The 26,478-nt window shown below is 45.2% G+C and overlaps 1 protein-coding gene across 4 annotated transcripts in view; it reads right to left on the bottom strand.

Annotated features, from left to right (window-relative positions):
* LOC147459974 (uncharacterized) overlaps nt 1-26,478 on the bottom strand; it is a 91,928-nt gene that overhangs the window by 879 nt on the left and 64,571 nt on the right. Inside the window, exon 6 of one of the 4 annotated variants that reach the window (XM_086511132.1) lies at nt 846-1,164. The exons of 2 other annotated variants lie outside the window; for them this stretch is intronic. In XM_086511132.1, coding sequence (XP_086367258.1) covers nt 974-1,164 — 191 coding nt within the window. In that variant the 3' untranslated portion in view covers nt 846-973. Of the gene's footprint in view, nt 1-845; nt 1,165-9,396; nt 9,938-26,478 lie in introns of those variants that run through there. One more of the 4 variants, XM_086511135.1, reaches the window with a different exon arrangement.

A 26,478-nucleotide genomic window follows, 5' to 3' on the forward strand; every position in this document is an offset into this window, starting at 1 on the left:
TGAGGCAAAGCATCTCTCTCTCTCTCTCTCTCTCTCTCTCTCTCTCTCTCTCTCTACAAAAAGCATCTTCTCCAACTTTCGGGAGATGGGTTTGTGATTCGTCCGAGCTACATGGACACTCATTTGTCTCATGGTCTGCGATGTGCTATTGGTCAGATTCGCACATCCTCACACCAGATGGAGATTGAGACGGGTAGATTCAGAGGGATACCACCAGAGTATAGGGTATGCCAACTATGCGATAGAGAGCCAGAGACAGAGCTACACTACATATGCCACTGCACTGTGTATTATGAGATACGAGGGCCCTTCCATTGCTTATTCAGGGAGGGTTTTGGACCCCTAGATAGAGTCATGAGGTATCAGGATCAGAGATGCCTTGGCTTATATCTACTTGAGCTACATCGACATAGAGATAGTCCACTGAGGAGACATGGAGTACGACAGTCAAAGAGACACATCACAGATTTCTTTGGATCGAGGGAGCCAGGAGACCAACCACCAGCACAGAGTTGTACCCACATTCATACCAAAGGCACCCTCATTGACACGGCGACTGAGCTCGGGAGATCGAGACGACCACGACCGAGACACAGGAGCACACTCCATCGACGGAGACTCCAGCAGAGGATCAGAGGCATTCTAGCACAACACCCAGAGTGTCATTGAGGGCCTATTCTACATTTCACATTTCACATTTCACACTTCATTTTTCATTTTTCACATTTTACATTCAATACTTTTTGTACTTGTACTTCAAACATTGTATTAGATTCACCACTTTGTATCTGAAGGTCTCATAAGTCATTTTGGCCTTTTGAAGACGTTAATATATCATTTCATTTCTCACACACTTTTTTTTTTTTGTAAATCAATTTGATTTATCTATCTGTGGGAAACCTCAAAGAGAGGAAAACCCACCAAAAAGATGTACAAGGAAAGGAACACAACAGTGTTCGGCTGTACAAAATAGCTAAAAGCATTCATAAGAAAGCTGATGTATCTCTGCCGTGATATCACCAACTTCCAAGGCGAAACGCAAAGACTGCCGAAGGGAAATCTTGAAGAAAGGTAGGGGATCTGTATGAATGCGATGGAACATATAGCCATTACGCTGTCGCCACAGGCTCCAGTACACCAAAAACCTGACCCACATGAAGAAGGCTGCAAAGCGCGCATACACACACAGACACATGCGCAACATGCTTATGTGGTCTCTTAGCGGGGGAGTTGAACAGCAGCGCTGCCTCTCTCTCTCTCTCTCTCTCTCTCTCTCTCTCTCTCTCTCTCTCTCTCTCTTTAAAAACAAAAAAAAGGGGCTGTATTCTATGTACATAAGAGGCCTCTGGAGATGCACAATGGCCTATCACCCAAAGGAAGTACAAAAGTGGGCTAACAAGGTGTGAACTAAATATACATCAAGGTGGCCTATATGATGAGTCTAAAAGGAACCACTCGGGGGTGCATAATGCCATGTGATGTGGTCATGATCTTGACAGCAACGTTCTCGCCCATCTGTGAAGAAAGACGCATCGATACTGCTCCGTAACCCGTTGCCCTGGAGCAGCCGGGTGAAGAATCCTACCGACTATGAAAGGTATGTAGTAGCTCTGTCCAAATGGCTGTCAAAACAGTGGACATAGGGAGGATTGAGAGCCTAAAATGTGGGCACATCGAGCCTTCCACATGGTCCAAAGCGTGATGCTGCATATCGTGGTGAAAATTGTCTCTCGGTGGCAGAAATCCAACTCATGACCTGTTACGTGCACTACACTTGCGCAACGTGGACAAGCTTCTGCTACCGTCTAGCGTCATTTGTAATCTAGCTTAGGATCTACCCTAGCACTTTGTGAGCCTCTAGCAGGGTGTGCATGTTCAGGTAGGTCATAGTTGCATACCCTCTCTTGCACAATACAGTCAGTTCAACATATAGGCATATAAACAATCACTTAAGTCAATAATAATAGACATTTATTTTAGCAAGTCGTGGGATTTTCAAGTGGATTGCCCGACCCAGCTTTAAGTTCATATATAAGTGACCCTTGGGGTCACTTCTTGTTACCATATACATGTCGTAGTGATGTGTGTGAACACACTTAGTACCGCCGAGGCATTTTTATCCTCACTAGGAGGTTTTCTGTTGCTAATTGGACTATTCTCTTTTTTTTTTAATCATTAATTTCTTTCTCTAGGATATTTTATTGTGTACACTAAGAACCGTTAAAAGATTGTAGCTACAGGAAGTGCCATCAAGAACGGACAACTCTGATGTGTCATTTGATGGGTGACGGTAAACATCGCGAAGGAGTTTCCGTAAGTTCGGTGGAAAGGCTCGTGTTACGAGTGCCCCTGATGCGTCACATGATGGGTGACGGGTGCATCAGAAAGGGGGCATTCCGTAGGCTGAGGAGGAAATCCGAACTGAGTAAGAAAATACGCGTAAGAACGCAAGCACAAGAATAAAGATGGGTTCAAAGAAGCTTTTTACGAAAAGCAGGAACTTTCGCGGGAGGGCAGATGCTTTCCCGCGAGGAAGCTATGTCTGCATTGCATCTGTGCTGTGTTCTACACCCGGGGACGCCTGGAATGTGTTCGTGTAGCATTGTTTTAACTAACTGAATGAGTTTTTAAAGTTTAAACAAGTTCACACTTTATTTTATAAAGTGGCCGGCCACTTTTAAGTGACCGGTCCCTTTTATTAATAAAATAAAGCATCCCCAAAAGCTTTCGTTAAAAAAAAACCCACGCAAGTTGTATGGATGGGTTGAAAACAGCGAGCTCTCTCTCTCCTCTCCCTAGAAGCGCCAGAAACATCGAGCTCTCTCTCTCTCCTCTCTCTAGAAGCGCCAGAGCTTTTGCTTTTGTGCCCTATTTCTGCCGGGTGTACGGGCCTATAAAAAGGCAACCAGCGTTCAGTTTTTAAAAGAAGACAAGGAGCAGCAGAAGTCTGAAGCACTGGGGATTCTGGAGCAAGTGCTGGCGACGGGAATCTGCAAGCGTTCGTGTGACGACTGAGTACGGAGGTCGCCTTTCCGAGCAAGGAGCGACACGTATAATTTGTTGATACGCATTGCGAGTTGTTGCTTTGTGTGGTTGTTTTGCAGGAATCCTCCCTCACGGGAAGTACGACTTGTGTCTAGGTCCCTCTCGAGAAGTACGGCTTCACGCCTAAGTCCCTTACAGGAAAGTACGGCTTCGCGCCTAAGTCCCTTACGGGAAAGAACGGCCTTGTGCCCAAGCCCTTTTACGGGAAAGAACGACCTTCGGGTCTAAGATTACAGAACGGAGGGGTTTCCTCGGTATACGAATAATACTCTTGATGGGGGGGGGGGGGACCAGCCCATCTTCTAGTCCCCAATACTGTGTCGATCTTCTCCCTTCTCTCACATTTGCAAAGTATTTTATTTTTCAGATTTCTAAGTGCTCGTGTACGCTCCCGTTTTGTGACAGTGGTATCAGAGCTCGGACTCCTCTCTTTCTCTGCAAAGAAGGACGATTCCGGGAAGAACGGGAAGAACCATGTCGAGCCAAGGGAGAAGCGTTGAAGAGGAGCTTCAAGAAGTGCGAGCTCAGCTTGCGGATTTGCAACAAATCTTACTATTGCCAGATGTCCAAAAGCTTTTGGGCGGAATGAAGAGAACGAATGGAACCGATACAGTCGGGCATCCAGACCACACTGTTGGCGTGAGACCTTAGGAGGAAAGAGAAGAAGAACGTGCCGAGGTGCACAATCGATCTTCGGATCGGAATGAACGGCCTCCTCCAAGGAAAGGCGAGGAAAAAGCGCTCTCTTTGCTAGACGAGAGCAAGGACATCTCTATCTCATCTCCATCTTACTCTCCTGATTATACTTCTACTTCTCGATCGTCTCGTCAGAAGAAGGAAGCCGCTACTACTACTACCCTACATCAACCTAAAGATAAGCCTCGATTCAAGAAGCATGGTCGCAAGTCTCAACATCGCATGAGAGTCTTCAAATCGGGCGACAAGGACATCAAGTTCGAAACCTACAACGGGCGGAGAGAGATCTCCAAAGCACTGTCCTTCATCAGACAGTTTGAAGTCGCCTTTACCAATGGGCACTTCACAGAAATATCCAAATTGCGCCATGTGGGGATGCACCTCAAGGAAACGGCAAGTAATTGGTGGTTAGCCAAGATTCTGGAAGGTTCTCAGGCCAGAACTTGGGAGAGATTCAAATCTGAATTTTATGAACAGTTTCTTCCGCCTGACTTCGAGCAGGACATACGGAAGGAATGGGACTGGCTCGCCCAGAAGGAACATGAGAGAGTCACGACGTATGTGGGCAAGTATTGGTCGGTTCTTCTAAAGGTCACTCCCTTCATGAAGATTGCCGGAAATGACGCGATCTGGACCATTGGGGATAGGTTTAGCAAGCAAGCACACTTTATACCAGTCAAGAAAACGATCAAAGCAGATCATATGGCTAGGGTCTTTCTGACACAGATCTTTAAGCATCATGGAATGCCTAAGTCTATTGTGAGTGATCGAGATCCTCGCATGTAAGCTTGGTACGAAGTTGAATTTTTCATCTGCCTACCATCCTCAAACAGACGGGCAAAGTGAGATAGCCAATTCCACAGTATTGGATATGTTAAAAGCTTATGTGTCAGACCGGCAATCTAACTGGGAGAAATATTTGCCTCTTGTCGAGTATGCGTATAACAATACCATACACTCATCGACGGGAAAAGCACCTTTTGAGATTCTCTATGGTAAGCCTTTGCTTCCACCGATCCTTTTAACTAAGGATAAGATCTTTGCAGCAGATGAATTTGTCCGGGATTTGGACACAGCCTACGGGCAAGTTAGGAGAGCTATTCTACGCTCTCAGGAAAAGCATAAGAAAGCTGCAGACAAGCACAGGAGGAATCTAGACTTAACAGTCGGACAGTTAGACTTACTCAAGTTTGAGAAGGCAAGACTTAAGAAACAAGCGTCTCATAAGGGGAAGGTGGTAAAAATTTCTACCCGTTATTATGGGTCGTTTAAGATCACTGAGCAAGTGAATGATGTCACCTTCCGATTAGAGCTACCGCCTAATTGGAGGATACATAATGCTTTCCATGTTAGTTTACTCCGGCCGTATGTGGGACCGCCTCCGAGCCAGCCTAGTGCTGAGGAACCTCCAGAGGTTGAGGAAACAGAAGAAATACTTCAACCGGAGCAGATAGTAAGTCATCAGGAGCGGCCTCCCAAGACCGGAAAAATAACCCGGAAGTATTTGGTTAAGTTTAAGAACTATTCGAATCTAGATGCTCAGTGGATGACGCAGGAGGAATTAGCAGCTTATCCCGAGATACTGGAGGTATATGTCCAAGCACTACAGTTGAGGTCAACTATTTAGAAGCCAGAGGGATGTTGCTAACTGGACTATTTTCTTATTTTTTTAATGATTAATCTCTTTTTCTAGGATATTTTATTGTGTGCACTAAGAACCGTTAAAAGATTGTAGCTACAGGAAGTGCCATCAAGAACAGACAACTCTGATGTGTCATTTGATGGGTGACGGTAAACATCGCGAAGGAGTTTCCGTAAGTTCGGTGGAAAGGGCCGTGGTACGAGTGCCCCTGATGCGTCACATGATGGGTGACGGGTGCATCAGAACGGGGGCATTCCGTAGGCTGAGGAGGAAATCCGAACTGAGTAAGAAAATACACATAAGAACGCAAGCACAAGAATAAAGATGGGTTCAAAGAAGCTTTTTACGAAAAGCAGGAACTTTCGCGGGAGGGCAGATGCTTTCCCGCGAGGAAGCTATGTCTGCATTGCATCTATGCCGTGTTCTGCACCCGAGGACGCCTGGAATGTGTTCGTGTAGCATTGTTTTAACTAACTGAGTGAGTTTTTAAAGTTTAAACAAGTTCACACTTTAATTTATAACGTGGCCGGCCACTTTTAAGTGACCGATCCCTTTTATTAATAAAATAAAGCATCCCCAAAAGCTTACGTTAAAAAAAAACCCACGCAAGCTGTACGGATGGGCTGAAAACAGCGAGCTCTCTCTCTCTCTCCTCTCCCTAGAAGCGCCAGAAACAGCGAGCTCTCTCTCTCCTCTCTCTAGAAGTGCCAGAGCTTCTGCTTTTGTGCCCTATTTCTGCCGGGTGCACGGGCCTATAAAAAGGCAGCCAGCGTTCAGTTTTTAAAAGAAGGCAAGGAGCAGCAGAAGTCTGAAGCGCTGGGGATTCTGGAGCAAGTGCTGGCGACGGGAATCTGCAAGTGTTCGTGTGACGACTGAGTACGGAGGTCGCCTTTCCGAGCAAGGAGCGACATGTATAATTTGTGATACGCATTGCGAGTTGTTGCTTTGTGTGGTTGTTTTGCAGGAATCCTCCCTCACGGGAAGTACGACCTTTGCGTCTAGGTCCCTCTCGGGAAGTACAGCTTCACGCCTAAGTCCCTTACGGGAAAGTACGGCTCCGCGCCTAAGTCCCTTATGGGAAAGAACGGCCTTGTGCCCAAACCCTTTTACGGGAAAGAACGACCTTCGGGTCTAAGATTACAGAACGGAGGGGTTTCCTCGGGTTCTCGCGCTTGTATACGAATTCTCCCTGAATAAAGAATACCCTTGACGGGGGGGGGGACCAGCCCATCTTCTGGTCCCCAATACTGTGTCGATCTTCTCCCTTCTCTCACATTTGCAAAGTATTTTATTTTTCAGATTTCTAAGTGCTCGTGTACGCTCCCGTATTGTGACATTTTCCCCCTCGTGCATTGTATATACGCCCATCACTCTAGGGCTATCATATCTTTCCATTGCACACTACATAATACATTCTCTGTTGTGTGCCTTGAGCTTCCTTCGTCTTCTCCAAGCTGTGTTTTTTTTCCTGCAACCCTAATTCCAACAATTGGTATCAGAGCAAGTTGGGTCCTCCCGGGCTTAGTCGCCAGAAGCTCCAGCACACACCTGGGCATGTGTTCCAAAGTAAAGGCTAAAAGCACCCAAGGAAGAGCACGAGCACGCCATTGTGGTGGGACTGTTGCAAAGACCAAAAGCTTAGGTTCTCTCTCCACGAGTTTTGCTGAAATCTGGACTTATTGAAGACCTTCCACAAGATTGTACAGACCTGGAGGATATTGTGTTGGGTGAGCAATAAAAGCACTGAGCACCCTGTTTTGTCTCGTAGGCAGCTTGTGTGTGAGGGGCAGCAAGATGCACGCAGGGTAACCTGGAAGGTCAAAAAAGGCACAGGGAGTAGCAGGGCCCTCAACTCGACACTCTACTTCGCTTAGCAAGGTGCGCAGAGATTAGGGTTCACAAACAAGCACAGCGTGCAGGGTCTGTTGAGCAGTGCCCAGGTCTACAGATAAGCTCGCGTTGCACTGCTAAATGTCGTGAACTCTGCACAGTAAACCCTACCTTCGTGTCTGTAGAGAAAACCCGAACAGCGCGTCAGTGTTCTGTGCAGCAGTTTAGCCGACTCTCTCTCTCTCTCTCTCTCTCTCTCTCTCTCTCTCTCTCTCTCTCTCTCTCTCTCTCTATATATATATATATATATATCTATATATATATATATATATATATATATATATATATATATGTGTGTGTGTGTGTGTGTGTGTGTGTGTGTGTGTGTGTGTGTGTGTGGGGCTCCCGTGGCTCATATCTCCTAGACTGCAAGGCCGTTTGTGACACGTTTCGGTGCTCCATGCGGAGACCTTGACAAGCACAATGTGCTCAGATATGCACATTCACGAATGCCCGCATGAGGCGCACTTCGCTGGCCCGCGAAGGCTGTCAAGCTCAGCCAAGCCCGGCCTCTTTCGCCCCAGCATGCAAGCAGGGTGCCCTGTTCACCTTGGGTCATGAAAACCGTGGAGTCCCCGTCTGAGGCGGACTCACCGTTTACCCCTACGTTTAGATACGAGGGAGGGCACTCCTGTTACCGGGTCTTCTCAAACCCAACCACGCGCCCGCAACGTGCTAAGACGACAGATTGAGGAGCAATTGCAGGTCAGGACTACGCCCCATCGTCTGTCGTCCCCATTTGGGAGCATTGTGCATACTACGACACCCAGTTGTGGCTTGCCAAGATCCGGCGTTTGCCGTCACCCTGGGGCCCCAATATCAACCGAGGCGCCACACACACACACACACACACACAGCGATATGGACACTACGCATAGAACAGGGGACGCCCTTTTTCAAGCTTCCCGTCCCCACTTGCCGTTCCCCGTTCCCCATCCCGGAATGCGTCCCTTGTGACTATGACACCAGGCCTAGCCACCACTGGTGGACACAAAAAGAGCGCACGTATGATATGTAGTAAATCCTCAATACCTCATAATATCATTCGAGCCATATTTCAAACAATACGCCTTGTAGACAGAATTAGAAAAATTCCATACGATCGATCATCATGAAGAGCTTTTGAGGCTTCTAGACAGCTAGCTTTAGGGGACAAAGGATCATGGTATACCCCGGTCAACAACGGCTAGAGATGGGCCGCCTCTCATCATTCCAATATGACAGAGATTTCTTTGATCAAGTTTGAATTAAGTACGCACATACAAAAGATAGTTCAAGTGAGCCTACAATGATGCTATTGAACAATAAGAGAGAACTTGAAAGCGTAAAGCATGGCTCTACCAGGTCCACCACAGATCCTGTGACATTAGAGAATACCTACAATGCTATGACGAGAGTGCACGACCTACCAACAGAAAAGAACAGTTCAACAACTTTAAGCACTTCAAATAACTAAACTGAAAGAGATACACGACACACGAGACACACAGTGGCGGGGTTTCACCCGAAGAGAGCATTGGCACCAAACCCTGGTACCCCTTTCAATATTTCTTATATTGCTTCCAATCAGTACATTACCTATGGCTCTGCTCAGCACTTGCACGCCGGTGGAGTGCTAGAGAGAGAGCCCATAGTGCCTATTTAAAGGCCCTTGGCCCTTCAAAAGCAGTTACATGAAAAGCGAGCATTCAAAAGCATCTAAGATGCACTTGATTCAAAAGAGTTGTATTTTCATAAGTGTCCTTTAGCTTATTCCATATGGCATAAGCCATATCAAGACGCTTAATGTATGTAAGTACATCATCAGACATAGCCATTTTAATGTATGCAATGGCCTTTTTATTGAGTCTAGAGCCCAATCCTCATTTGGCATGGTTACCGGCTTAGTTTCCAAAAGCGCATCATCGCAATCCTTCAAAAACAAAATGCCTTCCATTCTCTCCTTCCATAGATCAAAGCCACTATCACAAGACGGGCACCACGTGCCAATAGAAAGAATAGACTGAATAGACTTTTAGCACTTCAATAACAACTGAACTGAGAGAGAGAGAGAGAGAGAGAGAGAGAGAGAGAGAGAGAGAGAGACGACATGAGACACAGAATGGCGGAATTCACCCCAGAGAGAATTGGCCCCAAACCTTGGCGCCCCCTTCCGTATTTCTTTATATTGCATCAACATAGTACAAGCCGGTACTCCAGTCTTTGCACCTTCTTTAGGAAGCAAGCCAGAGAATGAGCCCTTTACACATATTTGAAGGCCCTAGGCCCCAAAAGCAGTTTACATGAAAAGCCTTCAAAACTCAAAAGATTCTGATCCAAAAGCAATGCCAAAAAGCTGTCAGCGTGATTTGCAGAATTCCGTACAACTTCCACGTCATCAATCAGCAAAACGCGAAGCGTCCGTACAATTGCCACGTCATTAGTTTGTGTGTGTGTGTGTGTGTCCTGCTTTATTTTAATCCCTTTATGTCACTGGGGCCCCATCGGACGGGGTCCCCATAAGTTGGTAGGACTTCTTCTTCTTCTGCTACTTATTCTTCTTAGGGTTTAGGCCCCTCGACCGGCATCTGTAAGTTGGCTCCATTCTTCAAGGCTTTAACACGTCAACAGTTTGTGACCTCCCCCCTTCTTGAAAGAAAGTAATCGTCTGCCATTACAACATATCTGCAAAACAACTCAAGTTAGCTCAAAAATTTCCGAGGGTCATTCCGAGAAACAATCACTTTGCTCTTTTTGTTAAGGAGTTAGCTTCTTCTTTCGGCTCTTTTGATCAAGAAGTTGGTTCTCCTTTCGTCCAGATCGGAGCTCTTGATATTCCGGCGTAGTAAAATTAGCTATCACACCCAGACCGCACTGATATTCCACGGGTGTCTTGATGCACTAAAATTACATATCCAAGCAATCTCATCCAATTAGGAGTTGTCACATCACAATGCAACACAAATGCTCACATATGCATGTTATAAGACATAGAAACATAAAGCCGCTGATGAACACTCCTCCCGCATAACCTAACAAGGTCAAAGCCAAGAGATATTCGACGACTCCCTCATCACTCCTCCCGCATAACCTAAAAAGGTCCGGGCTGGGAGATATAGAGGCCTTTTACAACCACACGCCCCCCAAACCGCAGCCTGCGTCGTTTGGAGGTGCTGAGAGTAACCACTGCTTAGACTTCTTAATACTCCTCCCACATAACCATCCAGGTCCGGGCTAGGAGTCACAACAACACCTTTCAATCATCATTTCTCACTACTCCACCCGGGAGTAAAATCACCAATAAATGAAACCAATATTAAAACTAGAGTAAAACATTTCAAATCGGCACCAAGACAGGTTCAAAACAAATACCATCCATTTCAAACAGGATCACCAAACAAGTTCTCAAACAGAACTCAAACAAAATTCAAACTTAAAAAGCAATCTCGACATCGGTCGAGCTTGAAAAATCGATTGACTTTCCATCCTGTAACTTGCACCAAAAATTAGGGTTAGATTCCTTCCATAAGGTCATAGCCGACCACAGTATCGTCCATCAGCTCTTGGACAGATAGTGTTCCTCTGGCGGCGATGGCAGCCCCAAGAGATAGCAATCACACTCGACCTCCAAGGTTATCAACTCGAAAAGAGACATCTACTGAGAGATGTCGAGAAATTTCAAGTTATAATCTGCTAGGGTTTCCATGGCAAGCATTTTAGGATACCCACTGTCCATAAGACCGGCACCACGTGCCAATAGAAAAGAACAAACTGAACAAAATTTTAGCACTTCAATAACAACTGAAGTGAGAGAGAGAGAGAGAGAGAGAGACGACACGCGACACGGAGTGGCCGAATTTCACCCCAGAGAGTATTGGCTCCAAACCTTGGTGCCCCTTTCGGTATTTCTTTATATTGCATCAACACAGTACAAGCCGGTACTCCAGTCTCTGCACCTTCTCCAAGAAGCATGACAGAGAATGAGCCCTTAACACATTTTTAAAGGCCCTAGGCCCCAAAAGCAGTTTACATGACTATGGCGAGATCTCTCTTCTTATCCCTAGACGTCCAATGCACTTGTTTGGGGTGATTTTAACAGTACTCCTGAGGCATATGACAGTTGTCACAAATTGCTAATGTGTCAAGCAATTGAAGAACGGAGCCGACTTGCAGATACCAACTGAGGGGCCTAAACCCTAGAAAAAGCAAAAGCACCAGAAGAAGTTTCACCAACACACAGAATTACGTAAAGACTGATGACGTGGCCAAGCTGTACGGAATCCCGCATTTTACGCTGAAATGATGACATGGAAACTGTATGGACGCGCCCGAATTTTGAGTTAACAGGTGTTGACGTGGCAGTGTACGAATTCCCACGTTTTGCGTTGACATATGCTGACGTGGCACTGTACGGATTTACGTAATTTACGCTGGGTAGTTTTTTGACAATATGCTTTTGGACCAATTGCTTTGGAGTTTGAAAGATTTTCATGTAATTGCTTTTAATGGCCAAGGGTCTTTAAATATGAACCAAGGGCTCATTCTCTGGCATGCTTCAGTGTGAAGGTGCACGGATTGGAGTACCGGCATTGTACTCAATTAAAGCAATATAAAGAAATACCGAAAAAGGCGCCAAGGTTTGGGGCCAATACTCTCTGGGGTGGTATTCCACCACTCCATGTCGTGTGTGCTCTCTCTCTCTCTTTCTCAGTTCAATTGTTATTGAAGTGCTTAAAGACTATTCAGTCTCTTCTTTTCTATTGGCACGTGATGCATGTCTTGTGACAACAGTACCACAGGTGATTCACATATGTTGCTTGTGGAGAGACAAGCATCTCCTTGCTTCTACTCAAATGCTTGATTTATGGTGTTCTCTTTTTCCTGTTGTCTCGGGTTTTACTTTTCAGCATACTGCTCATCGTTCAGATCCTACACGGCTCGTCACTCGATAGATGGTATGCTCTCAACATCCAGCAATACGAGGCTTTTATAACCGGCCTGTACAACGTAGAGGGCGGTACTATTTCAATTACCTGTTAACTTTACACAGAGCACTGAGACAGGAAGAGAACACAGTTGCGTCCAACGACTAGAATTTCACTGCGCACACGAGACCGACACCCTGTAGGCCCCAAAGACTGGCGCCCCTTTCGGTATTTCTTTATTCAAATTAAGGTAGACGATCCGACCACTTCGCACAAGCTTTCACAAAGCTGTCCAAACCTGGCGAGGGCTGGAAACGCAGGTTTTCAACCTGATTTTGGCAGCATAACGGCGCAAAAACCCCTGTCTAGGACGGATTCCCTCGCTATCTAGAAGCTTTCTGGTGAGCTGTCACAGAATTCAGCGGGCTGTAATTCCCTGTTTTTCACCACCGGGTGCCCAAAAGCCTGTACACGCATCCCAAGGCTCTCACGAGGCTCCCCGGGTGTTCCCTTGCAGTTTAGGTGCGAAACCCTAAACCTGCAGAAAAACACAGCAGGCTGTAATTCGCTGTTTCGGATCGTTTTTAGCGGAGCAAACACGCCTACGCGTGTCCCAAGGGCTCCCGCACGCAATGGGACAGTTCCCCTGTGAATTGGACGAGTTTTCACGCGAGAAAACTCTCCGAACTCGCAAACTTTCGCGATGGAACTGTGCGTACCTGTGGGGGATTAGCAATTAGCTAATCCGGTTCCTGTTCAGAAGGCTCTTGCCTTGGCAAACGCGCATAAACCCCCAGAACTGTACATGTTCAACTAAGTAGCCCAACTAGTGGGGCATTACCATATGTGCCAAAGGGGGGAGAGAGATGCACGAGAGCAAATCATCGCGCTACATGAGACAGAGGAGAAGGCAAGCTTTCCATTAAAGATGTAGACCTGCACCCACTACTCACACACACACTGTAGGTCACTTATGAGTAAAAAATCAGCCCCCTCTCTCTCTTGGGCGCCTCCTCTAGCTGAGGTGTCCTGCAGGCAGCTCTCCTCCTGCCAAGTGTCCAGTTTGCCCCTTTGAGTTAATTCTCTAGTTCCCACTGACTTAAAAAGTTATAAGTGACTTTCCGAGTGGCCCAGACTTCATTTGGCGCGCACAGGCTTCCATACTCATCAGAATTCAGTGCTAGCTGGCCCGACCAGTCCCAGACTGACCGACCCAAACTCCCGCTGTGAGAAACCTATTCGGCCGCAGCCGTTTCACACTGGCCATGCAATGTCCACTTGCACCTTTTCAAGGGTTCCGAGGAAAACAAGTAAAAATAAAAATAAATAAAAATATCTAATACTTATTTACGAAAGGCAACAAGAAAAATACACCTCTTGGTGACACACCCCACCCTTGAAATACTGCAAGCGACCTCCCTTGCATGCCAATAATACATGCAGTATCTCCTAATATCACATATATGCTATGATGGGAATCCAAGATATACATGCTTCCGGAAATGTAGCATTGGACGATTAAACAATCCCACCAACCTGGCTACGACACATATATCAAGCATATAAGTCTTCTAGTGTACTCTCAAGCACAAACTTCTCTAGCTAAATTTTGTATGGAAAGAGTAGATACAATTGCTTAACTACTCTCTTGAGCATCATGAACCATGCTCTTGCCTTGCTCCAAAAAATCTACATCAAGTCACTGTGGGTTCCATCTGAAAGGCTTCAAGATACAATTGCAATAGCTGAGGTGAATCAACCAATTCAGACTCTTCCATCCATTTGGCATCCAACAATGGATAGTTCTTGAACTTCACCAAATAGCGTCTTGCAACCTTTCCTCTAACCTTTCTTTCTTTATGTACCAATATTTGTTCAGGAACAAGGATTTCATCCAATTCTTCCACTTCGGGTTGTTCCTCATCAAGCATATTCTCTGGCACATCACCAACAAAGGGTCTTAGAAGGCTGACATGAAAAGCATTATGTATTTTCCAGCCTTCTGGTAGCTTCAACCTGTAAGCTACATCGCTGATCTTTTCTGAAATCTGAAAAGGACCATAATATCGCATACTGAGCTTAGGAAACAAGCGTTCCTTGCCTTTCCTTTTCCTTAACCTGGCCTTTTCAAAGCGCAAAAGCACCCAATCACCAAGTGAAAATACAAGTTCACGACAGTGACGATCAGCAGCTTTCTTTTGCTTAGCCTGAGTCTTCTCAAGAGCAATCTTTATCTTCCTGTATGTTTCATCCATATCTTGCACATACTTGTCTGCCTCAAAAATCTTGTCCTTAGTCTGCAAAATGGGCGGGACTTTCTTCCCTCCTTCCACTATCTCAAATGGTGCCTTACCTGTTGACGTATGCACAGTGTTATTGTAAGCATATTCAACCAATGGAAGATGGTGTTCCCAAATTGCCTTGTGCTCTGACACATAACATTTGAGCAGGTCCAAAACAGTAGAATTTGCCTCTTCTGATTGTCCATCAGTTTGCGGATGAAATGAAGAAGAGAACTTTAGCGTATTGCCCATGTTCTCAAACAATGCCTTCCAGAAAAGACTCGTCATACGTGGATCCCTGTCACTGACAATTGACTGAGGCATCCCGTGATATTTAAAGATATTGCTCATGAATATCTTGACCATGTGTTCTGGCTTTATCTTCTTCCTCACAGGAATGAAATGGGCCTGCTTACTGAACCTACAAATGATAGTACAAATCCCATCATTGCCTCTTTGCGTCCTTGGAAGATCAAAGATAAAGTCCATTGCTATGCTTTCCCATGGCTTATCTGGGATCGGCAATGGCTGCAACAATCCCGGTTGCTTTTGTCTGTCAAATTTGACTTTTTGGCATACTAAGCATGATCTTACAAATGTGTCAACATCTTGACGTAAAGCTGGCCAATAGAAGAATGCCTCAACCCCTTTCACTGTCGCATCAATTCCACGATGCCCAGCATAAGGTGGAGCATGACTTTCCATCAAAATCTTTGGCCATAACTGTTTAGTAACGCATAACTTTCCATGCATCATGAGAAAGTCATTCTTAAGCATATAGTGCTCATGATATTGCCCATCAACAAGCTAGTCATAGATCCTTGCAAAATCTGAATCTTCAGCATATTGTGTCTTCATTTCGTCTAGTTCACAATGGTACGGAATTGACACTGCTGAAATTTGGGGCTTTCGTGACAACGCATCAGCCACCACATTCTTTTTCCCTTGCACATGCACAATCTGAAAATGGAACATTGACAAGATGTTTGCCCATCGCATGTGCTTCTCAGACAACTTCGTCTGTGTGAGAAAATATCGCAAGGTTTGATGATCCGTTTGGACAACAAAATCAGCCCCTAGCAGATAGTGTTTCCAACTAGTGAGAGCATGAATTACTGCCAGCAATTCTTTCTCATAGACTTGCAAGTTTCTTTCAGTCTTCAAAAGAATTCTGCTCTCATATGCGACTACTCGGCCATTCTGCATTAGAACTGCACCAAGACTATGGCCACACGCATCACACTGAACCACAAAAGGTTTTGAAAGATCTGGTAAAATGATTACCGGATCTGAAGTCAGCTTCTCTTTCAAGTGTTTGAACGCTAAAATTTCCTTGACTGTCCACTTGAAAGTAACTCCTTTTCCTTGTAGTGCATGGAGTGGAGAAGCAATCTCAGCAAAGTTTCGGATGAACCTCCTGTAGTAGGAACATAAGCCTAGAAAGCTTCGAATGTCATGTACGGACTTCAAGTCTGGCCATGATCTAATTGCTTCCACTTTCACGGGATCCATGCGTACCCCATCCTTTGAAACAATGTGCCCAAGGAAGTGAATCTCTTGCAAAAAGAATTCACTCTTCTTCGCATTAATGAGTAGCATGTTCTTACGTAACTCATTGAAAACTGCAGTCAAGTGATCCCTATGCTCCTCTTCTGACTTCGAATAGACAATCATGTCATCAAAGAAGGTACCCACAAAGTTTCTATGTGGTCTAAAAATTCTGTCCATCATTCTATTAAACGTGGCAGGAGCATTTGTGAGACCAAATGGCATGACAAGAAACTCATAAAGACCAAATGTTGTCCTGAACGCAGTCTTATGGACATCTTCTGGCCTAATGCGTATCTGATGGTACCCACTCTTTAGGTCTATTCTTGTAAACAATGACGCTCCCTCAAGCCGATCGAGAATGTCATCTATCCTTGGTATGGGGAACCTGTTCTTGATAGTATTCTTGTTCAAGGCGCGATAGTCAATGCACATGCGCCATGAACCACCCTTCTTCTGCACTAAGAGTACAGGCGAACAAAAAGGGGATGAACTGGGCTGAATCCGCCCCTTCTCTAAAAGCTCGTTGACCTAACTCATAATCTCTTTCTGCTGGGCTGCACTAACCCTGTATGGTGGTCTATTCGGTGGACTAGAACCTGGCACAAGATCTATGGTATGATCCTCAAGTCTCTCAGGAGGTAACTCCCCTGGCAAAGAGTCCGAAAAACAATCACTGAAACCACTCAAAAAAGTTGGCCTGTCTTTATCTAAGGTAGACAAATTAGATACAACTTAAGGTACTTCTTTTGCAAAGATCAAGTACGCAGAAAGATGATTCTTTATTACAGTTGAAATAGCAGAAGCAAAAACAATTGGAACAGACTCGCCTTTAAGCTTTACATCAAGGACATGAGTCTTTCCTCTATGTACAAGGGTAATCTTTTTGTTGTAAGTATCCACCATAGCATGCAACCTGTAACACCATGGGATACCCAGTAAGCCCTCAAGTGGCATAATATGAAACTCTTCCGCATCGACATAACTCTGAATGTGCAGACAACGTAGAGGGCGGTACTATTTCAATTACATGTTATCTTTACACAGAGCACTGAGAAAGGAAGAGAACACAGTTGCGTCCAGCGACTAGAATTTCACTGCGCACACGAGACCGACACTCTGTAGGCCCCAAAGACTAGCGCCCCTTTCGGTATTTCTTTATTCAAATTAAGGTAGACGATCCGACCACTTCGCACAAGCTTTCACAAAGCTGTCCAAACCTGGCGAGGGCTGGAAACGCAGGTTTTCGACCTGATTTTGGCAGCATAACGGCACAAAAACCCCTGTAGGTCAAAAGCACCTGTCTAGGACGGATTCCCTCGCTATCTGGAAGCTTTCTGGTGAGCTGTCACAGAATTTCAGCGGGCTATAATTCCCTGTTTTTCACTGCCGGGTGCCCAAAAGCCTGTACACGCATCCCAAGGCTCTCACGAGGCTCCCCGGGTGTTCCCTTGCAGTTTAGGTGCGAAACCCTAAACCTGCAGAAAAACACAGCAGGCTGTAATTCGCTGTTTCGGATCGTTTTTAGCGGAGCGAACACGCCTACGCGTGTCCCAAGGGCTCCCGCACGCAATGGGACAGTTCCCCTGTGAATTGGACGAGTTTTCACGCGAGAAAACTCTCCGAACTCGCAATCTTTCGCGATGGAACTATGCGTACCTGTGGGGGATTAGCAATTAGCTAATCCGGTTCCTGTTCAGAAGGCTCTTGCCTTGGCAAACACGCATAAACCCCCAGAACTGTACATGTTCAACTGAGTAGCCCAACTAGTGGAGCATTACCATATGTGCCAAAGGGGAGAGAGAGATGCACGAGAGCAAATCATCGCGCTACATGAGACAGAGGAGAAGGCAAGCTTTCCATTAAAGTTGTAGACTTGCACCCACTACTCACACACACACTGTAGGTCACTTATGAGTAAAAAATCAGCCCCCTCTCTCTCTTGGGCGCCTCCTCTAGCTGAGGTGTCCTGCAGGCAGCTCTCCTCCTGCCAAGTGTCCAGTTTGCCCCTTTGAGTTAATTCTCTAGTTCCCACTGACTTATAAAGTTATAAGTGACTTTCCGAGTGGCCCAGACTTCATTTGGCGCACACAGGCTTCCACACTCATCAGAATTCAATGCTAATTGGCCCGACCAGTCCCAGACTGACCGACCCAGACTCCCGTTGTGAGAAACCTATTCGGCCGCAGCCGTTTCACACTGGCCATGCAATGTCCACTTGCACCTTTTCAAGGGTTCCAGGGAAAACAAGTAAAAATAAAAATAAATAAAAATATCTAATACTTATTTACGGAAGGCAACAGGAAAAATACACCTCCTGGTGACAGCTTTTGTATGTGATGTACCATTGGTTTACAACTTGTAGTTATCGAACCATCACCTTGTCATATTGAATATATTTTTTGGGCAATCACTTTGTGATGGACCTCTTCGTTGCAAGGGTCTGCTACATATTAACAATGCCTATCTTTCTCATGAGGTCTTTCGTGATATAATTTATGGACTCATTCCTCCCTTGCTTGCTCACATGCGTCTTGATCTCAATGCTGCTTGGTTTCGATTTGCGAGTGCAAAGTGCTATTCAGGATTATGGTAAACAATATATGCATTGGACTAAAGGCACTGTTAACAATGCCAAGCAAGTTTGTCAACATCTGCACAAATTGGCTGACTCGCGGCCTTTATCGAACGATGAATTGTCGGCTTTGTGTGAAGCTCGAGTATGCATACAACTTGACAATAAAAGAAAGCGCTCGTCAACCAACTTTTGAGGACAAAGGATGTGCCTCAAAGTAATTTTTCAAGCACTTGCATCACACAAGGGTTTCTCAAGGACATTAAGCAAGTAAAGCTTCCTTCAGGTGCTTGGTCCTCTAAACAGGAACTTGCAGATGCATTAGTCTCGCATTATCGTCAGGTCTTTGCTCCTCCTCCTCAACCATCGCCAACAGTGTGTCAGACACGCCAGTTGTTGCTCTCTCATGTACGACCAATTATTTCTTTTCAAGATGCACAATCCCTTGAGGAACCTTTCATTGACTTTGAATTGCATTCTACGTTGCTTTCATTGGGCCACTGGCGATCCCCAGGCTGCAATGGACTTACAGTGAAGTTCTTCATGTTAGGTGCAACAGAGTGATTGTTTGTGCTTTGCTCAAGATGAGTGCTCCAAACTGTGCTCAAGGTTCCTTTTAGTTCTTATGGAAGGGAGAGCCTTCCATTCTTAATGGAAAGTGCTATGATCACAAACAAAGTGAATGGACAATGTGCGTGCAAGTGAATGAGACTGAGAGATAGAGAGAGAAGAGAGATAGACACCAGAGACGACGTAAAACCCTCCTCCGAAGGCCCCACTCTCGTCGGCGAGAGTGGTCTACTTATTGATTGCACAAAGTGGTACAATGACGATGCAATGGACTGATGCAACTTGGGACTATGCCGGTGACGACGACGACGACGTAAGGGCTGAATTCTGCGGTCTTCTATCTGCTGTCCATAAAAATGCTATGGCTGAAAATCTGGGACTGTTTTCGGTGGCTGAAAATGACTGTTTTGGCTGCGTTTTTGATGGCTGAAAATGGGGATCTTCTGCAATGGTTATGGCTGAATCTGCTGCTGTCTACGAAGGCTGAAACACTGACCATCTGCTGCGGAAAGGCTGAGAATAGAAAACGCTGGGCTGATTGGGAAGCGTTAGTGAAAACGTTGGCTGATGTGGTACTGCGACGACACTGCTACTGAAAACGCCAAGGACTATGAAAGGTGTGGCGATGAAGCAAACGCTAGGCTTATGTGGGTGTTGAGGGACACTGAAAACGCTAGGGCTGAGTGTAGGCGATGATGAAGACCAAAAACGCCAAGGTTGCTGAGGGTACTGCGGGGTTCTTGCAGAGAAGATGCCTCTTGAGCGGGGAGCTCCTGCTGCTTCTTCTGCCATTGAGTGCTAACTTAAATTTGCTTATATACAAACTTAGCAAAATTGCCCTACCTACTTTTGTTGGAAAGTCGCTTAAAAATAATAAGTAAAAAATGTCAAAAATATGGAAAATAGGCTAAATGCACTAGAAAATTCCCCTAATGAAATCTGATGGATTATGATGGGAATATTGATGATCCTGCTGTGTGCAACCAGAGGATATGCATCTATGCTAAGTGACTGGGCATGCACGGTCTACGAATAGACTCACAAAAGTGCCAGATCGCTTCTAATCTAGACTGACTGGATTAATTGAACCCTAATCATGCTGTAGCTTGTCCACGGACACATAGGGTTGGATGTGTCACGTGACATCCCCTCCTTTTCAAAGTGAGGTACTGGTACCGAACTGTATGGCGTCGAGGGAGATCGCCAATAGCATCCGGAATCCTGGAACGGACGCCCACTCTGATGTGTGGGTCGTGCGGTACTTGAACTTCATAAAGGTCTGCAACACTTGCTTCTTTGGGCCGCGCCGAAAACGACACAAAGTCTTCAGTGGCTCCTTCGATGCTTCAACTTCGTCGAGAGTGTGCTTCTTCCTTCTTCAAGAATCTCCATGGCTGAAAATTCCTGAAACCATTTCCAACACAAAACCATGAACATACCCATTCCATGTAAAGTGAGTGGAAAAAATCTTGTCTTCGCTAAAGACTGTGTGCAATGTAGATGAACATAGAGACGGAGTGTCAAACCGTTCACCACACACACACAAACAATGAGATCGAACCTTTCTCTTTTGATCTAAGGCAATCAACTGTGGCAATTCACAACGGAAATGCCCATGCTTGGTGCTCATACTTTCATGTGCTCGTTCGGAAATTATGTCATGCCAAGGAAGAGACATAGAATGTGACTTCCTTACATACATACTTTTCAGCTTTTCATGAAAAATCCGCATACATTCGTGCTCATCCATGAGAGAAACGTGCTCAACATACAATATGTCATGCCTAGGAAAAGGAATCACATAACGATGCTAACTAAAACACAGGAAACGATCACGAATGAAACATTCGAACAATGCGTGCGTATCAATCATGCGTTCACATAATACTTCTTGTGAGGGTTCTTTGGACCTAGGCTCGAGAACCAACATCGATCCTTCGTGATTGATCGAATCTGCAACAAGGTTAGCTTCGCTAGAAAAAGCATCAACTAACACATCATCCTTGTGAACAATCACATCTTCTTCATGCAACTCATCATGCTTGTGAGAAATCACATCTTGATCATGTAAATCATTATCATTCAAATCATCATGCTTCTCATAATCATGCAAATCCTGTGTCTCATGCTTTGGAGAAAAAGAGACTGAGAGGGTCTCCTTCTCCTGAATCTTTTCAATCTTGTCCTGCATATTAGCAATGAGAGATGGAGAATGAACAATGTCCTCTCCATGAATGACAACAGGAGAATCACTTTTGGCATTGAGAGTGAAAGTGTTACCCTCAAAATCAATGAGAGGGTTATTATCACGAAACCATGGAATGTCCAAAATCATATCACATCCTGAGAGAGGAGAAACAACAAATCTTCTAGTGAAGGCAGCTTTTTGAATTGCAAACAACACATCAAGGCACTCCTCCGTGATGAGAGCGTCCATACCGGGAAGAAAGCCAGAGACCTCCATACGAGATATCGGACTAACTTCAAGGCGGGCTCTCTCAACAAGAGAGGGATTGATCACATCATGCATACTACCTCGGTCAAACGATAAGACAAAACGCTGCCCCAACGTACGACCATAACATTTAATGAGAGAATCATCAATGGGAGGGTCATGAGAAACTTGGTGCACACTCGTGTTATCATTAATTGCATTGACACAGGAAGTGGGTTATGTGGATTCTTTAGATTCATTCGATTCAAGCTTAGGACATGTTCTTTTTATGTGACCCTTAATGTGACAATGAAAACAACGACCTTCCTTAGAATAAGTGCTTTGCTCTTCCGACGTGATGTATTCTCCTACAATTCCTTGTGCTACCTTTTCATTTGGAGCTTAGGTTTAGCAATTGTGGTAGCCTTACCCTTAGATTCATTGGAAGAATTCTTTTCTGAGAGTGTTGGAAGATTGGTTAGAAGAGTTACCATTCTTACCGTTCTGAGGTTTCTGAGAAGTCTACGAGATACTTGTGGAAGTCTTGTTCTCCTGAGGCTTTCCCTTGTTGTGCTTCATCTCCTGTGCGAGAGCAATCGCTACCGCCTTGTTGAGATCGATTGGATCGAGCACCTCAACATCGTACTTGATATACTCGTCCAATCCAAAAAGGAATGCCTCTTTGCGTTCATCATCCGACTTGCGTAATTGGGTACCTAGCTGCAAAACACGATTAGAAAAAGACATGACTGGCATATGAGAGCGTGCCAATCGTCTTTCAATCGTGCCAATCGTCCTTCAATTAGTGCTAACTTGGGTTTGCTTATATACAAACTTAGCAAAATTTCCCTACCTACTTTTGTTGGAAACTCACTTAAAAGTAATAAGTGAAAAATGTCAAAAATAGGAGAAATAGGCTAAATACACTGGAAATTTCTCCTGATGGAATCTGATGGATTCTGATGGGAATACTGGTGTCTGCAACCAGAGGATATGCATCTATGCTAAGTATCTATGCTAAGTGATTGGGCATGCACGGTCTACGAATAGAATCACAAAAGTGCCAGATCACTTCTAATCTAGACTGACTGGACTGACTGAACCCTGATCATGTTGTAGCTTGTCCACGGACACATAGGGTTGGATGTGTCATGTCACACTTTCTCTCTTTTGGGGAGACTCTCAAAGAGCCTTTGCTTCATGATGAATGTGGCATGGGAGAAACAAGATTTTCTAGTGTCTTGGAAAGAGGTTTTGCTTAAATTGTTGTCTAAGCAAGCAATTTGCAAGCAATTCTCACATTGGAGGCCTATTATGCTGATGCGTGTCGTATATAAGATATTGGCTAAGATGTTGGTGAACGGATTAAGGATCATCTTCTTACAGGACTGTTAGGTGCAGCAGAATGAATGTTGTACTTTTCTCAAGATGAGTTCTCCGTCATGTGCTCAAGGTTCCTTTTGTTCTTATGGAAGGAAGAGCCTTCCGTTATTAATGAGAGAGTGCAATGATCACTAACAAAGTGAATGGACACTGTGCATGAGAGTGTATGAGACTGAGAGATAGAAAGAGAAGAGAATACAACACCAGAGACATTGTAAAATCCTCCTCCGAAGGCCCCACTCTCGTTGGCGAGAGTGGTCTACTATTGATTGCACAAACTGGTACAAAGTGGATACATGTGACTGATGCAAGTCTAGGCTAGGTCGATGACGACAACGGGGATGACGAGACCGACTCAAGGGCTGAAAACTCATGCAATTTATCTGCTGTCCAAAAACGCAAATGGCTGAAATCTGCTGGGATCAAAAATGCTGGTTTGGCTGAATTCTTGCTGGCTGAAAACCACTGTTTTGGGGCGGTCAAAACGCTGGAAATCTGCTGCTATGCTCTGCTGAAAACGCCAGGTTTGTGGGCGATCATTGTATGTTGAAAACACTATGCAAGGGGGCGATTTGGGCTTCTAGAAAACGTCAGGCTGAGGTGGTCTTCTGGCGATGATGCTATGATGAAAAACGCTAGGGCTGAGAGGGACTTGCTTGGAGGGAAAACGCCATGGGCTGAAATCGCCAAGGGTTGGTCGTGTCTCCAGAGGGCCTGTTGCACGTAAATGCCTGATGCTCTCCTTCTTCTTCTGCCAAATAGTGCTAGCCTAGGTTTGTTTATATACAAACTTACTCGATTTGCCCTACCTACTTTCCAACAAAAGTCACTTAAAAATAATAAGTGAAAAATGTCAAAAATAGGGAAAATAGACTAAATACACAGGAAAATACCCATGAAGCATTGTGATGGATTCTGATGGGAATGCTTATGATCATGTTGTGTGCAACTAGAGGATATGCAACTACACTAAGTGCCTGGGCATGCACAGTTTGTGAACAGACTCACAAAAGTGCCAGAACACTTGCTAATCTAGACTGACTGGACTGACTAAACCCTGGTCATGTTGTAGCTTGTCCACGGACTTGTCCACGGCCACATAGGGTTGGATGTGTCACGTGACATCCCCTCCTTTTCCAAGTGAGGTACTGGTACCGAACTGTATGGCGTCGAGGGAGATCGCCAATAGCATCCGGAATACTTGAAGGGTCTCTTCGCCGGCCCACTTTGATGTGCTCGTGCGGTACTTGAACTTCATAAAGGTCTGCAACGCTTGCTTCTTTGGGCCGCGCCGAAAGCGGCACAAAGTCTTCTGTGGCTCCTTCAATGCTTCAATTTCGTCGAGAGTCATGCTTCTTTCTTCTTCAAGAATCTCTATGGCTGAAAATTCCTGAAACCATTTCCAACACAAAACCATGAACATACATATTCCATGTAAAGTGAGTGGAAAAAATCTTGTCGTCCTAATAGACTGTGCATGCAATGCAGATGAACCAATAGACGGAGTGCCAAACCGTTCACCACACACACGCAAACAATGAGATCGAATCTTTCCTCTTCTGATCTAAAGCAATCAACTGTGGCAATTCACAACAGAAATGCCCATGCTTGGTGCTCATACTTTCATGTGCTCTTCTGATCTAAAGCAATCAACTGCTGCAATTCACAACAGAAATGCCCATGCTTGGTGCTCATACTTTCATGTGCTCTTTCTACAAATGTGTCATGCCAAGGAAGAGACATGGAATGTGACTTCCTTGAATGCATACTTTTCAGCTTTTCATGAACAATCCGCATACATTCGTGCTCATTCATGAGTGAAACGTTCTCAACGTACCATATGTCATGCCTAGTAAAAGGGATCACATAAAGACGCTGATGAAAATACACGAACCGATCACGAATGAAACACTCGAACAATGCGTGCGTACTAATCATGCAAACACATAATACTTCCTGTGAGGGTTCTTTGGACCTAAGCTCGAGAGCCAAGATCGGTTCTTCCTGAGGGGATTCTTTGGACTTAAGCTCGAGAGCCAAGATCGACCTTCGTGATTGATCGAATCTGCAACGAGGTTAGCTTCGCTAGAAAAAGCATCAACTAACACATCATCCTTGTGAACAATCACATCATCTTCATACAAATCATCATGCTTGTGAGAAATCACATCTTGATCTTTTTGTACATTTTTATACTTTGTCCAGGTTCATATTGAACCTGGACACATTTTTTTAAGGGTCACTTATAATAAAAGTGAGAAAACCCAAAACTCACTTATTGACTTTTCCCCAAAAACGTGAGCTCTCTCTCTTCTGCTAGCGCTTCCTCTCCTATTGGCCTTCGCCTCCCCTCTCTGCACACACACTGCACTTCCTCGCGTGCTCTTTCACTTGCACACACCGCTGCGCGCTCATCAAGTACAACATTCATTCGGCTGCACCTAACATTGGTATCAGAGCTTTGGCAATGTTCTGTATCACTCAAGGAAAGAACCACAATAATTTTTTTTGCTTGTTGCGGTCGCACGAACCCAAGTTCTCTTGGGCGTGTCGATTCCTAATCGTGTTTTGAAGAGTGACAGGAATCCCAGGAAAGAACGGCTTGTCCAGCCTCCCCTTGTGCCTCTTTTCACTCATTGAGAGCGGACCGTGCACTTAGCGGCCGGCCACTCAACGTGAGGTGGGAAAAAGCAACCTTGGTGTGAGCGCAAGGCCGCCAAGGGGTGCGTCCGCAGAAAAGAGCAAAACTCGGGTGAAGAGAAGATCCTTCTCAAACACAGATTGCAAGCAAAAGAAGACCCTCAAGAACCTCAAGACCTCAAGACCCTCAAGAACCGAAGAACCCAAGTTTCTCATGAACTTAAGTACCAAAGATCATAGTGCATGGTCATCACCCGAAGCGGAATGGATACTTCGCATACAGGTGATGAGCATGAGAGAGGCGACGAAGAATTTTTCCCACCAAGAGGTTTTTCCGACCCTCCCTCTTCTCCATCTATGCCACGAGTTGTACCAAATTCTGTGGAGGCGATGGCCAAGTCGATGTTGGACATGATGGCACGACAAGAAGCGACTCGCATGGACAGGGAACGCGAGCGCGATGAACGAAAAGAAAGAAAAGCAATACAACAAGAAGCGATTCGCATTACCTTGGAACGCGAGCGCGATGAACGAAAAGAAAGAAAAGCACAAAGACAGGAGGAAGCCAAAGCTAGACGAGTGGCCTTGGAGGCCGATCGTGAGGTTCAAAGAGACCTACGCACTCAAGAATTGGTTCCACAAGTTCTTACCTCGAAGTTTGAACCAGCCAAAGATGTTGGTAGTTTCTCAAGTGACGCAAGCCGGGGTGCGAACTCCAACAACCAAGTCAGAGAGAAGTTGACTTTCAGTAAGTATGATGGTAAGATGGATGCTACGGTTATTCATTCTTGGTTGCATCAATTTAATGCTTATTTTGCGACAACTAAGAAGACAGGGAATAGCAAGGTTTTGACGGCAGCTATGTACCT

Source organism: Adiantum capillus-veneris, chromosome 4, assembly GCF_014529385.1.
Source record: "Adiantum capillus-veneris isolate H3 chromosome 4, ASM1452938v2, whole genome shotgun sequence".
NCBI lineage: Eukaryota > Viridiplantae > Streptophyta > Polypodiopsida > Polypodiales > Pteridaceae > Adiantum > Adiantum capillus-veneris.